The following is a 13,281-nucleotide window of genomic DNA, read 5'->3' as shown; positions in this document are numbered from 1 at the left end:
AAGATTTTGACTCTAAAAATATCACTGATGCAGGACAGGAGCAGCTCTGAAGCAACAGTTGCTTCTCAGCAGTCTCACAAAAGATGTGATGTACCTGTGAGAGGTATCAGTGCAGCCTGATCCCAAACACCTCTTGTTAGAGGCTAACTTGCTACTTCTCCCCAACTTGCTTGCCCCTTCAACCTGCCAGATCCTTTCCCCCCAGCCTCAGATAAAACAGCTTTATACAACTATTTTGTGATAGTTAGTATCTCCTAGTATTCCTCCAATTCCAAACAGACTGATGTGCCTAAACGTTAAGAAGGGTAAAAGAATACTACTGGGCAATCTAAGGAGATCTGTTGGCAAGATAGATTCTGACACATTGCTAAACACATATCAGTATCTAGAACCTCAAGCTCAAGTGGTGAACAGAATGAAGAAGGGGAAATTAGCAAGTAAGATAGTGTTAGAAAATAAATATGGGGAAAAAGGTGTGGAACATCCATCTCATTATATGTTTTTGTACAGACTCCAAATCCCACTACTGGACTCTGCTTTTTATTTTTCTGTTAATAGTATAAAGCACATGGTGTATGAACACCGGCACCTTGCTCGAAAATTTAATATCCTGGCTGATTCAGGTCTTAAAAGCTCTGTCTCTCAAACTTGATGTATTCCGCCAAGGCCTTACAGATGATCAGGAGACTTCCTACATAGAACACACACAAACATTGGGATATACTCTGGTCTTCAAATATGAAAATATACTTTCTTCTTCCTCTCTGTTTCCTTTCTCCAAAAGTAAGCTGACATCACAACCAAAACACTAATTAAAACTTAGGATAAATGTTCTTGCTGATTCTTCGAATGTTACAGAGACACATAAGTAAAATCTAATTCAACGGGAAAAAAAAGCAAGCATCCAAAAACCCATAGGTGAAACACTAGAAGGCAGAAAAAGCACTGGTAGCAGGACACTAAGAGAAAAAAAAAACAAAACAAAACAAAAAAACAATCCAAGCAACCAAACACATTAAAAAAAAAGTAGAATAAACCAGTCAATACCTCAAGAACTTACCTTCAGACTTCAACTTCGTAAGAACAAAAATCAGGTAGTTGTTGAAATCTGGATACTGATTGAGTTGTTCTAGTTTCTGAAGGGGTAAACCATTAAGGAAAGTTGAATCTTCACATGCAGCATTTATAGCTTTCTGGACACAAAGATTATTAAATAAGTTAGGTACTGCTGTGTCACTTCAGCCAGTTGTGACTATAAGCTCACAATATACAGAGTATGACCAATCTAAAAACAGTTTCTGTAATTTTCTTACTAAAGCAACAGCTTTTAGTTATGGGGAAATCTGAAAAAAAAAAAATAAATCCAGGGACAGTCACAGAAATTAATAGATCCTTAAAAACATTTGTAAAGCCACTGAAAAAAAAAAAAAAAGCTTCCTTTGTACAGTTTTGGATTTCAATATTTACACTTAGAAGCCCGACAAACCTAAGCAATCCACCGAGACACAACCCCATAATACATCTTTTTTCCCCCTCCACAATAAATAAAAGCATTTCAGCATTAAAATACAACTGGTATGTGTGGCAATTGAAAGACACGGACTCTGATATGCAGGATCGAAATCAGCTTTATTAAGCAAGCGTGCTCTTTATCTATTTTTCTACCAAGGCCAGTAATTTTCTACTTTACTTGTTTACACCATTGCATACTCTAAAAGATCACATTCCCACTGAAAAGGGAATCTCTCCTCCTTGTGAGCAGCACCTCCTCATCTAGGGAGTTGCTTCACACAGTGCTGCAGCTGCTTACTCCTCCCTATTAGTTCTATCACACTTAAACCTTCTTTTGCCTCAGTCCTCACAAGTCCCCCTTTATTGTTTTGTTGAACAATTAGCATTGTGTTCATAGATTTTTTCCACCATTCTCCGCATACGTTGCAAAAGGCATGGTAAAAAGAGCGGTTCTGCAAAGTAGCATGTCTAACTGAATCTACATCCATTAATAAGCTAGCATTATATAGTTTTTTTGCACATTCACGTGACTGTTACAGTCCTGCTTTGCCTTCTGATAGGCTTAGCTTGTTCGTCCACATGCCCTTATTATCAGTCTGATTGGTCTCTTTTTGGTTGCAATTTCTGATCTTCTTCAGTCAACTTCCTTAAACCTTCTGCCTACTCCCTCAATGTTGTTTACCACTTATTGTTCAAGAACAGAGCATCAGATCTTCAAGGTTAAAGCTGCCCGCAGCAAAAACCTCTCCCACAGCTCCCCCTTTTTGTTTTTCAATTAAAAACACCGAGTTTATCATCTTCTGCAGGGCCCTTTGCAGACAAGAATATTAACACAGAACAATTAATGCTATAACAAAAATTATGATCAATATCATTAATCCTGTCTTAACAATTGCAGCTATCCATCCTGCAATTCCCCAACCAGATAACAAATCATTCAACCAATTCCATTCATTGTCTACTTGCAACTTGCTGAGCCCCTCCTTTAACATTTGAATGCTTTTATGCACAGATTCTGAATGATCTGACAGATTCATGAAACACCTTCAAAATCTTCACACTCATGGCCTTTGCCCTAGAAGCAAAAAAAATCTATGGCTGCTCTATTCTACTATCTTGCAGGATCATCACTGGTGGCAATGGCATCCACACCATAGCTTGTATTTGCCCTTCATAATCTGTATCCATTACTCCAGGTAACACAAATAAGCCTTGCAATGTAACACTTGATCTTCCTACTAACAATGCACTTAAACCGAGCCCTATAGGCCCATGTGGTTGTAATGGCACATTATGAACTTTATTATCATTTATTGAGATGTCGGAGGCTGTGGTGACATCTACCCCAGCACTCCCTCTTGTTGTTGCTCGTAATTGGCCACGTATGCCTGAAATGAGCTGTTGTCACCAACATCTCCATGTTATGATAGTTAGAACCAATTCTTTGACATGCCTCAATCATTTGGACTATCACTGGATTTTGTAATGAATGCAAAATACGTTGACAATCATAATTAGCATTTTCCACAGCAAGCTGCATTAACAAAGGCTCTTTCGCAGCAGCATTCACTACTTGCTTATCAAGCACTTCCTTCAATCTGTCGACAAACTGCATCTTGTAGCTCTTGTTTTGTTTTCACATAAGATGCAACAGCTTTCCCAGTATCAGGGACTTTCAGAAGGGCTTGATAAGCTAGTGTAGTTGTTTGCTGTAATATTTGTGGAGCCAAACACACTTGTAACTGTGGTGTATTTTTAGGTGGCTCCCCCATCAATTGTGGCAAGCCTGCTCTGCACAAAGGATCCCTGTCATCCTTCTCCAAACTTGCAAGGGCTACCACTTGGCAAGCAGATTTCCACATTGACTCAAATAATACCATTTGCATAGGAGTAAGTATTAAACACGTAATTTGCCATATATCATAGGGTGTTAAATCATTCCCCAGAAATATTGTTTGTAACAAACTCTGAGTATGCGGCGCACTTAACCCATTTTGTATAACAGTTTGTCTCAAGTCTTTAATTACTTCATAAGGAAAAGGCGAATGCTCATTAGGCTGATTCGTTCATTGTAAGATGTGACATGCTATTGCATTTCCACATTCTGTATCTCTACTGTCTAGTGCCTTTTGCTTTATTTGCCTCCATTTTTCACCTGGATCATATCGAAAAGGGACATCTTCATTAAAGTCTACTAACATAATACTTTCCCCTGTGAAAGTTGCGGTATTAGACTTCTTCGTAGGTGATTCATAAAATCGTGGCAAATCAGAGTGAGGTTGTCGCTTAGTTTTTGAAGCATCCACGTTAGATTTTGTTGGGTCAGGGCAATCTCATAACTCTGAACTACTTTCCTTAACCACGAACTCAGTTCGAGATGCCCGATCTCCTGAACTCTCTTGTGCAGATAATGCTGTCTTAGCAGTTTCCACTGTGGAATGGTCTGATCTGATTTGTTTTAAAGTCTCAAACACTAGGTGCCATGAGGTTAACAGTCCTGCTGCTGTCTGATCTCCTTTTGATGCAGCATCGAATAACCCCTGCCCTGCTTCATCCCAGACAGGGACACTAAACACTGATCGCGCATCTGCAGAACAACCATGAGTTTTAAGCCAAACTAAAAGCATTCGTAACACGTTCTTCAAACTTAACTCCCCTCTTTCAAAACAAAGCCATTAAGATAGACACAATAGATTTTTCCTCTGTAGACATAGAGGAACCCATTGTTAGTTCTCAGCTGCTCACCTCACTTGTTGAGGACATTGTTTTTGTCTGGACTTATAGGCTCTCTCCCAGCTCCCCAGATTCCACCTTCTTCGTTCAGCTGAGCGTCACCACAGCTGCTCTGTTCCGCAGCCCCTTTGAATCACGTCAGGGTCACCATTTGTGGCGATTTGAAAGACACAGACTTCAATATGCAGGATCGAAATCAGCTTTATTAAGTAAGCGTGTTCTTTGTACGCTTTTCTATCATGGCTAGTAATTTTCTACTTTACTTGTTTACACCATCGCGGACTCTAAAAGATCACGTTCCCACCGAAAAGGGAATCTCTCCTCCTTGTGAGCAGCACCTCTTCATCTAGGGAGTTGCTTCACACAGTGCTGCAGCTGCTTATTCCTCCCTATTAGTTCTACCACACTTAACCCTTCTTTTGCCTCAGTCCCCACAACTATGACTTTGATAAGCTACTCATTTAATATTAGGCATATACTTCTTTATGATGCTAACTAGCCACAGCCTGAGCTTTCAGCAATGAGAACCTGCGTAACTGTAAATGCACAGATAGTTGTACCAAAAATTCATGCTTATTTACAGTCTCATAAGAAAAAAAAAAACAAATGACAAACTGCTCCTTAACTGCAGGAAGAATGATTATGTTTCTGAACAGCTGTGAAGGTATGTAGTTGCTTTTCCCAAAATTTGTCATTAGTTTTTCCTCACATTTCCCAGTATTATGCTTGGCTAGAGCAGTAATCTGGAATTCTCTTTGTATCCTGTTCTCACACACCGATACTAAAAGGTATTCTGCACAACAATAATATTTTAACCCAGTGCAGTGTGACCTCTAAGGTAATAAACCTACTAGATATCACCAGTACGGCAAACAGTCAAGACAGTTAACAAAAAAATGATTTTTAGAAGAAGTAAGATTATCTGCTCCATAAGCATTTATTCTACTTGCTCTTTAGCTAAATCTCTAAACATTCAAATTAGCTAAACCTCAGCGAAATACACGTGCGTTAGGACTTCCCCTCCCTTCCAGTTCTAAAGGATCCATTTCCTTCCGATGACCAACAGCCAGTGTCTCAATCACAAACTTCAGAAACTTCATTTCTGGATACCTAGGCTGTTTGCATAAACTAGTAACTTTGCTAGAGAAGCCTGCCCTCTTTCCACTATATGAGAGAGTAAAGCGTACTTATCACAGCCACAAGTTCCTTTGCTGTGAAACGCACAGGAGATGAAATGTAAATAGGACGATGGTCAGGGCAAGTGAAAATAATACAGAACACTCTACATGGCCCCTAGAAATGAAAAAACACACAACCAAAGATTGTTGTCAAAGGTGCCATGCCAAAGAGTTCTTTCAGGAACACCCAAGAAGTAGGGTAGCATGTTTTGAATTTTTTTTTGTTCTTTTCCAAGCTTCAGAAACAATCACCAAAACAGCCAGCTGAACATTACTAACAACTGTGAATTCCAATAGATCAAGTAGGAAGCAGCAGCAGAAGTGAGCAAAAAGAACAGAAAGAGCAGTATTTAATAGAAGCTTAATGAGAAAACACTTAATTGGTCTAGGAATCAACTTCACTCACTTTTTCTTTTTTACTCCAAGAAACACCCAATATCTTCATTTGAAAAATATCTAAAGCCTTACCAATTCATAACTTTGTTAACAAAGGGATTTGGCCAACCTACACTCCCCACTTTGTTATATCTGAGGTCTAAGCACCCACATGTGCCAAAACAATGTCATAAAGAGTGTGACAGAATAAACACACCAATAATCTTACAAAAAATTACAGACTGAGAGTACTTTAAATTTAAAACCATTAATCACCATCCTGCTCGGACATGCTACTAAGTAGCATTCTACAATACAACAGCCATCACAATTTTTTTTGTGGAAACAGTCTCAAAGGAGAGAGATATATATATAATTTTTTTTAAAATTATAGGACATAGCCTGTCAAATTGTATTAGAACATTTTCCCAAACTGATGATACAATGGTAAAGATGTGCCACTTCTCTAACCTTTACGGGCCAACATATAAGGACCTCCTTGAAAGCATAGGTACCTCAGCACAGTGGGGAGTTACCGCTACCATTTAAAAAGAATTTCAAACATCAGTCAACAGCACTTTTGTTCAGTCAGTTTCCACTCATCTTCAAGACAGACAGCATCACTTATATTGACCACCTTGCAGGCATGCTGCTATTTTTCAATAAACAAACCAGACGCAATTAAGTTATTTGAAACAGAGCTTTAAAATATAATTTTACATTAAAGCTACACTATAAACAATGTTGCTACAAACACTTTTATATTTTAAATACTAAATAGTACCAGTTTACTTTTGGGGCATTATCAGAACACTGTGTTTCATCAGTCACTTCTATTTAGGACTTTTCAAAGGAAGCAATAGCATCTTAAAAATCTGAAACATAGCTGCAAGAACAAGATTTTGAGATAAAAACTACCTTCACCTCTCAGATAACAGCAGAAGCCTTCCTAAACTTGACCGCATCTGTCATGAAAGCCTAGAAGTGTAGCAAATTTGGCTTCAAGCTAAACTCTTAAAATAACGTAAATATACACATATACACATTCTTACCTACTTTAATAAATTCTGTTGCTTTCTGTGAAGACCTTCAAGCAAATGCCTTAAATCAAAAGGGATCAAGACAATAAACTCATATCCTTCACAGAATTTCAGGACTTCTAGATATTTTAAAGCACTTGTATGGCTAGCTCAAGGAACAGGAGACCTTAAATGAGGGCTTTATTTTGAGACCTGTGCTTCTATTAGTTTTAAATTAAAGTTTTACTCTCTGAATCTTTGTTCCTTAAAACCTTACTATTTTATCTCTTCTACAATCAAGAGAGACCCAGGGGGGTAAAAACCCCAACAATCCACAACACTAACTCCAAATACACTGCAAAGCAGCACAAGAAGCCAAACACAGTAGATTTCCCCCTTCCCGTGAATTTTAACGACTGTAAAAGAGCGGTAATTTCAGGCTCTGGCTTCCAGGCAAGCAGAAACATCCTCACAGCGTAGCACGGTGCTCAGTGTCAGAGCCAGCAGGCCAACAAGGGCGTGCAGGCAGCGGCTCCCCCAGGGGCGCTCCCCCCACCAGCTACGGCTTTCGCCTCGAATCCCGGCGCCGGATTACCTCAGCAGGCCCCTGCTCGCCCCCGCCACGCCGCAGTGGCGACGGGTACCCCGCGCCGCGCCGCCTGCCCAGCCCGACGGGCCGCGGGGCAACCCGGCCTCCTCGGCGGGATCCGCCGGGGCGAAGGACCGCCATCCCGCCCCGCCGCGGCTGGGGGCTGGGCGCTTGCGGCGGCCTAGCGTGGGGGAACCCGGGAAAGCGGCAGATCCCGGCGGATCCGCACCAGAGCCTGCGCTTTAAAAAGAAAAGGAGAGGAAAAAAAAAAAAAAAAAAAAAAAAAGAAAAGGAATAAAAAAAAAAAAAAAAATCAACCCGGCCCGTGGCTCCGGGCTCGCAACAGGTGCCCAGGCCCCCGCCGGGGGAAGGCGGCCCCACGGCCCACAGGCCGCCTCGGCGGTTCAAACGCCGCGCCACGGCCGCCCGCTCCGGCGGAGGCTCGGCCCACCGCGCTGTGGCGGTTCCCCGGGCAGGCCTGGTCACCGCCGCCGCCTGCCGCAGCGCCGGCCCTGCCTCCGCGCAGGCCGCGCTCTCCCCGCCCGCCGCCCCCGGCCTCCCCAGCACCCGCCCGGGCCGCCGCGGCCCCACTCCGCCCGCCCCGCCCGCGAGGCGCAGGCCTCGGCCAAGGATACTTGTTGCACGGCTCTCTGCGTGGTGGTGTCCGGGGACTGCGATTCCTTCAGCAGCTGCAGGATCTGCTGGAGCCCCTGCTCGTCGGGCTTCCACTCGTACTCCATCTTGGCTCGCTGGAAAACACCAGACAACAGGCGGCCGCGGTTAGCGGCGCGGCAGGGCCCAGGCCGGGGGAGGCGGCAGGGCGGAAAGGAAGGAAGGCAGGCCGGAGGGAGGGAAGGAGGGGGCACCGCAGCGCCCGGCCCGCTCTGGCGCTCGCCCCCGCAGCGCGCACCCCGCCAAGCGCCCCACCAACCGCCCGGCCTGGCCCGGTCCGGACGGACGACACCGACCTGCTCCCGCCGCCGCCCGCTGTGCTGCGCTCCGCGCCGAGCAGACTGAGTCACGGCGAATTTGTAATCTGGCCCGAAGAGCCGCCTGGCGTCCTCCTGGGTCCTAGCGCCGGGCACGCCTCCGCCCGCCCGGGCCGCCTCGGGCCCGCCGGCGCCGCCGTCAGCCTTTCCCCGGTGCGTCCCACACCGTCAGGAGCCTGGTTGGGAGGGGGACAAAAGGCGGGCCCCCCTCAATCCCGGTCGGCGGGAAACGAGGTGCCTCTGCCACCCACCCGAGAACAGAGTCACGACTCCAGCAGTCACGACGGGCGGGGGGGGGCGGGGCGCGAAGCGTGGCCCCGGTGCCGGCCTCCGGGGAGAGCTGCGGCCGCGCACCCGCAGCGCCGGGCAGCGAGCTGGGGCTGGGGGGGAAGGCCGCTGCCCGCGGAGGAGAAGCGGGGGTGCGAAAGCAACCCAGAAGTCAAGAACGTGGTACCTGCATTGCCGCCTGCTGTGCTTCGACGTGATTTGGCTGAGCCCTGTGCAGCTCTCACAGGTTCTCAGCTCCACGTGTGAAGAGGGAATAGGACCAATTACGCGGGGCGGGGTGGGGTGGGGTGCGGGGGTGGGGTGTGAAGAAACTCTAAAGAAACTGCTTTGAATACCTAGTGTATCTTATCCTTAGCCTCAAAATATATCAGGGGAGATCTCAGGTCAGAATTAGCAATTTAGATAAATGTATACATATGTATATATATAATACATATGCATGACATTATATATATAGCTATTTTCTATATATTATATACATGCTAATGGACAAAATAAGAACACATGCTGCTTAAAACTGGTCTAAAATATGAAAATGAGAACCAGTAATTCCTTGGCTTTTTATGATCTTAGTCACTGTGTTTGTAAGCATCTCGCTTGACTGTATGAAAACTAGTTTCACTTTCTGCCGCTTCTCCTGCAGGACAGAACTGGGTGTGTGTGCAGCCCATCGCAGCCTTAAGAACTGCTCAGAGGCATCGAGGACAGGGAACATCAGTGATTCCTAACGGTGTGTCCCAGGTAATTTGCTGTGTGGCTCTGTCTCACCTCCCCAACACTGACAGTCAACTCTCCAGTCTCAGGTGCTAAGAGGTGTCCTGAGCCAACCTTCCTGCTATTACTACGAGCCACTCTTGTTGAAGAAGGAGACAAAATTACACCAGAATAAGAAGCAGGAAACAGCTAACTAGAAGAGAAGTATGCAGCACAGCACACAAGAGAACAAAACCAATTGAGAGAGCAAAAACAGCTTATAAAAAAAGAAATGGAACGTGTTTCTTAAGCTCTTCTATTTGATCCACTGCGGGAATTATTACAGGGTTGTTTAGGAGACAGACTACTAAAGCAGCACGCGTCTTGAGAGCTTATCACACTGAAATGTCTACATGATGGAGTCACTAAAGCAGGTGCATAAAGGCATCCCACCAGTTACTAGGTACGGATGGGCACGAGACTTACATGAGATTTTTGTGACCAGGGTGAATCTGCACTGATTTCCCTGCAGTACAGGAAAGTGTCAAAACAAAGGACATGGACCCAGGCCATTAAAACCAATATTGATAGTTCACACCGCATGGGCAGGAGAGCTCTCCATAGTGATGGCTGCAGAGCTGGAGCAGAGTCCAACAAATCAAGGGGGAATGAGCCCCACATTAGCACTTCCAACGGCTGCCTGACCAGGAAGGTTGTAGAAACTTATCTTTGAGACTTCTGGCCCACTGTCAAGTTTGTTTGAAATTGATTAGAGCTTCAAAAGTTACTATTCAGAAATTATGACTCAAGGAAAACATTTGTCTGATTTTATCAGGAAACCAAGTGTGCTAGACAAAAATAACATTAAATATGGGAAACGAGGAAAGAGACCAAAAAGGAAGGTTGACAGACAATGGGAAAAAGCAGGAAGAGAAGCAGGCCATGGATCCATAACTAAGAAAAACACATGAATGTAACCAGAATTAAATCCTGGTAAGATCTTTCTGCAGTGGAAAAGAGAGAAAAAGGCCTACAAATCACAATATGAATGGGAGGCTCTACAATTAGAGGGTACATCTAAATGCTTTAGAAGATCATCCTTCAAGACAGGTTCCTTCTTAGGTTCCATACAGGATCCTTTGCCACTGGAAACTACTCAACATATATAGAAATAAAAGCAGATACTTCATCTTTCTGGATACCTTCTCTTCTTGATCATTACCTTTAAGTTACTCTTACCTATTTCTTATCCTTTAAATTCTGTAAGGAAGCAGGAGAGGGGAAAATAATTTAACTGCAACAAGAGAAAAACCTGCAGATTGAAAGCAAAGAACATTATAGGAAAAATGAGAAAATTGTTTTTTTCTTGTATCCTTTGCCTCTTTGTTTTCTGCTACCTGTTTCCCTCAAGCAAGAATCTTCTCATGGAGAAAGGAATTAAGAATCAATGATAAATGAAGTACCAGGCAGAGGCATGAAAGCTACCATTTAAAACATAAGATGGCCTGGTTCATCCACTCGATGAGTAGAATGCACCAGAAATAAATGTGAAACACTTCACCTATATATGTTAAGACGACAAAAGTTCACTGAAGACAGGAGCCTTGCTGAGGCTAATCTTTGATTTCTCTATTATCCAGCTTCAGATGCCATGTACTAGCCAGAATCCACTGGTATCACAACAATGTGTAACATTAAAAAAATAATAAAAAAACCTCACCAAACACTAACACTTTAATTAATTTCTCTCTCCACAAACCTTGCCATGTTCTACTCAACTATCCACAAAAAGCCCAGAAGTACATTTTTTTATCTTTGGTTTTGTTGCCAGTACTCTCTTCCCTTTCTCTCAGAGCGTTCCACTAGATCAAGCTGAAATGACACGTACCTGGCATTTATCATACAAGGAAACAAAAGGAATGGCAACAATATGTAGCACTGCTAACTCATGCAAAATCCAGTAGCTAGAGTAGGAGCTCTGAATGCACAGGCAGGCTTCCATTCTTGCTTCTTCCCAGGGTGATGAACCCTATCTTTTCCCTGGAAAGTGTCCTTACCAACACATTACAGTGTACTTGGTGCTAGGTCTTTTAATCTCTCCTGTTGCTTACTGTTACTTTATAAACAGATATTAACAGGAACTTAGATTAGGAACTGTTTTCTAATCAGCAACTTGTATAATAATTCACAGTTAATACTTAAGAGACAAATGTAGACAGCACAAAGAGAAGATTCATAACAGCATACCCTCCCCATCCCTCCAGTAGTCTCCACACACTCAAAAGAGAAACAGGAGACTGGTGCAAATCCCTCCTGACAACCAGCCAGAAAAGAGATCTGCATTACTAGAAAGGTGTTCTATCCTTCAAATGCCATATCCTCCAAACTGTACCTTTGGGAAGCACAACTTTTTGCTGCCAGCGGTTTTGAAACTATTTTCAAATTATTCTCTAATCAATAATGAATTATCAAATTTGTCCTAATTTCAGAGTTGTTAGTAATTTTCAGCCAGTTTACCATTTAGAAAATTTTCCCCAGTCTTTAGTTTTACTACATTGGTAATATTAGATATTTTTTTCTTCTAGAGCAAATTCCAAAGAGCTACTTTCTTGTCAGCAAATTCAGGCACTGCTACCTGTAAAATTGGTATTTCAAAATGGGAATCAATCACTCAATCCATTGCTAAAATTCAGGCTTCCAGGTTTCCATGCAGACCGCTTATAGTGTCTCTCTGTACCTCTGTGTATAGGTTTGTATGCACAGAGGAAAGAACTGATATTCCATAATAGCTTTCTGTGTAAACCCTCTTATTTCAGGCTAAGAGTGACGTGGATTAAGCTAAGCAGAAAAAAAAGCCCTCATAACACAGAATAAATGTGTCTAAGCGAAGCGGCTCATGCAGAATAGCTACTGATATATTACTTTGCAATGCCTTCTGCCTGGAGATGTGCCCTAAGCTTTCTCTTAAAAAAATACCAGTAGTCCCCATATCCAGCGTATCAAAGGAGAATCTGTTCTAAAACATCTAGTGCAGTCTTCCGGAGTTCAGCCATATGATTAATATTTATTACACAATGATTTATTTGAGTAGTCTTTAGAAGAAGATAGTTTGACCCTGTGAAGCACCAGAGAGGTTACTGAGGAGACAGACGGAAAGACAGTCTGAAAGGATTTTCTTCCATGCCTGAAATGAAATGTCTATGAAATTAATTTTCTGCTTTTCGAGAGCTGATTGATTATTATGATAGAAGGATTGTTTTAAACAGAAGTCTGAGGAAACTTTAGAAAAATATTTTGAAAATGGGATCTCAACATTATATTTGTGGAGAGTCATATTAAAACATCAGCCAGAAGAAGCTGTAAGCTTACCACTTTCTGTCTAATGCAACAGTAACTAATTTCACTGTTGCACGTGCAATTCTGTTAAACAGAGGACTTCACGGTAAGATTTGCAAAATTGGTATTAAGTTCCAATATGCAGGAGTGGAATCTCTTTCTGGTAACTAAGGGCCCAAAAAACATTTTTTAAGGTTCTTTGATATCAGAGGACGACAAAAGACTGACTTAAGACAGTACGAACAGGAAATCCACCTAACAGAAGGTAAGACAAATCCAACATCATCCAGTGTACAATGGCAAGCATTGGACTAAAGTAAAAAGTGTTATGGAATGTACCAAACTAAGAATTTGCTTCATTGGTAGGGTTACAATTATCTTAAAAAAAGAACTTTTTTTTCTTCTATCTATGGACAGATTTTCTTCTATCTGTAAGTAGCAATTCGATAGCAGCATTCAAAGCAGCAAATGTATGGGCTTTCAGATAATATTGTTTCAGATTTTTGTACAGTTAATTGACCTTCATTTCCTACTGTCATTCATTCCCCACGGCTGGTAGGTCTAGGAGT

The 13,281-nt window shown here is 42.8% G+C and overlaps 1 protein-coding gene across 1 annotated transcript in view; it reads right to left on the bottom strand.

Annotated features, from left to right (window-relative positions):
* Window positions 1-8,439, bottom strand: part of TNPO1 (transportin 1) — a 64,661-nt gene extending 56,222 nt beyond the window's left edge. The window contains exons 1-3 of the mRNA XM_082497236.1: window positions 8,375-8,439; window positions 8,042-8,155; window positions 1,061-1,136 (exon numbers count right to left, since the gene is read on the bottom strand). Coding sequence (XP_082353362.1) covers window positions 1,061-1,136; window positions 8,042-8,146 — 181 coding nt within the window. The 5' untranslated portion in view covers window positions 8,147-8,155; window positions 8,375-8,439. The remainder of the gene's footprint in view (window positions 1-1,060; window positions 1,137-8,041; window positions 8,156-8,374) is intronic.
* Window positions 8,440-13,281: the final 4,842 nt, after the last annotated feature.

Source organism: Vanellus vanellus, assembly GCF_965231255.1.
Source record: "Vanellus vanellus genome assembly, chromosome: Z".
In the NCBI taxonomy this organism is placed as follows: Eukaryota; Metazoa; Chordata; class Aves; order Charadriiformes; family Charadriidae; genus Vanellus; species Vanellus vanellus.
The sequence above is the reverse complement of the archived record's forward strand: the minus strand, read 5'-3'. Positions and strand labels throughout refer to the sequence as shown.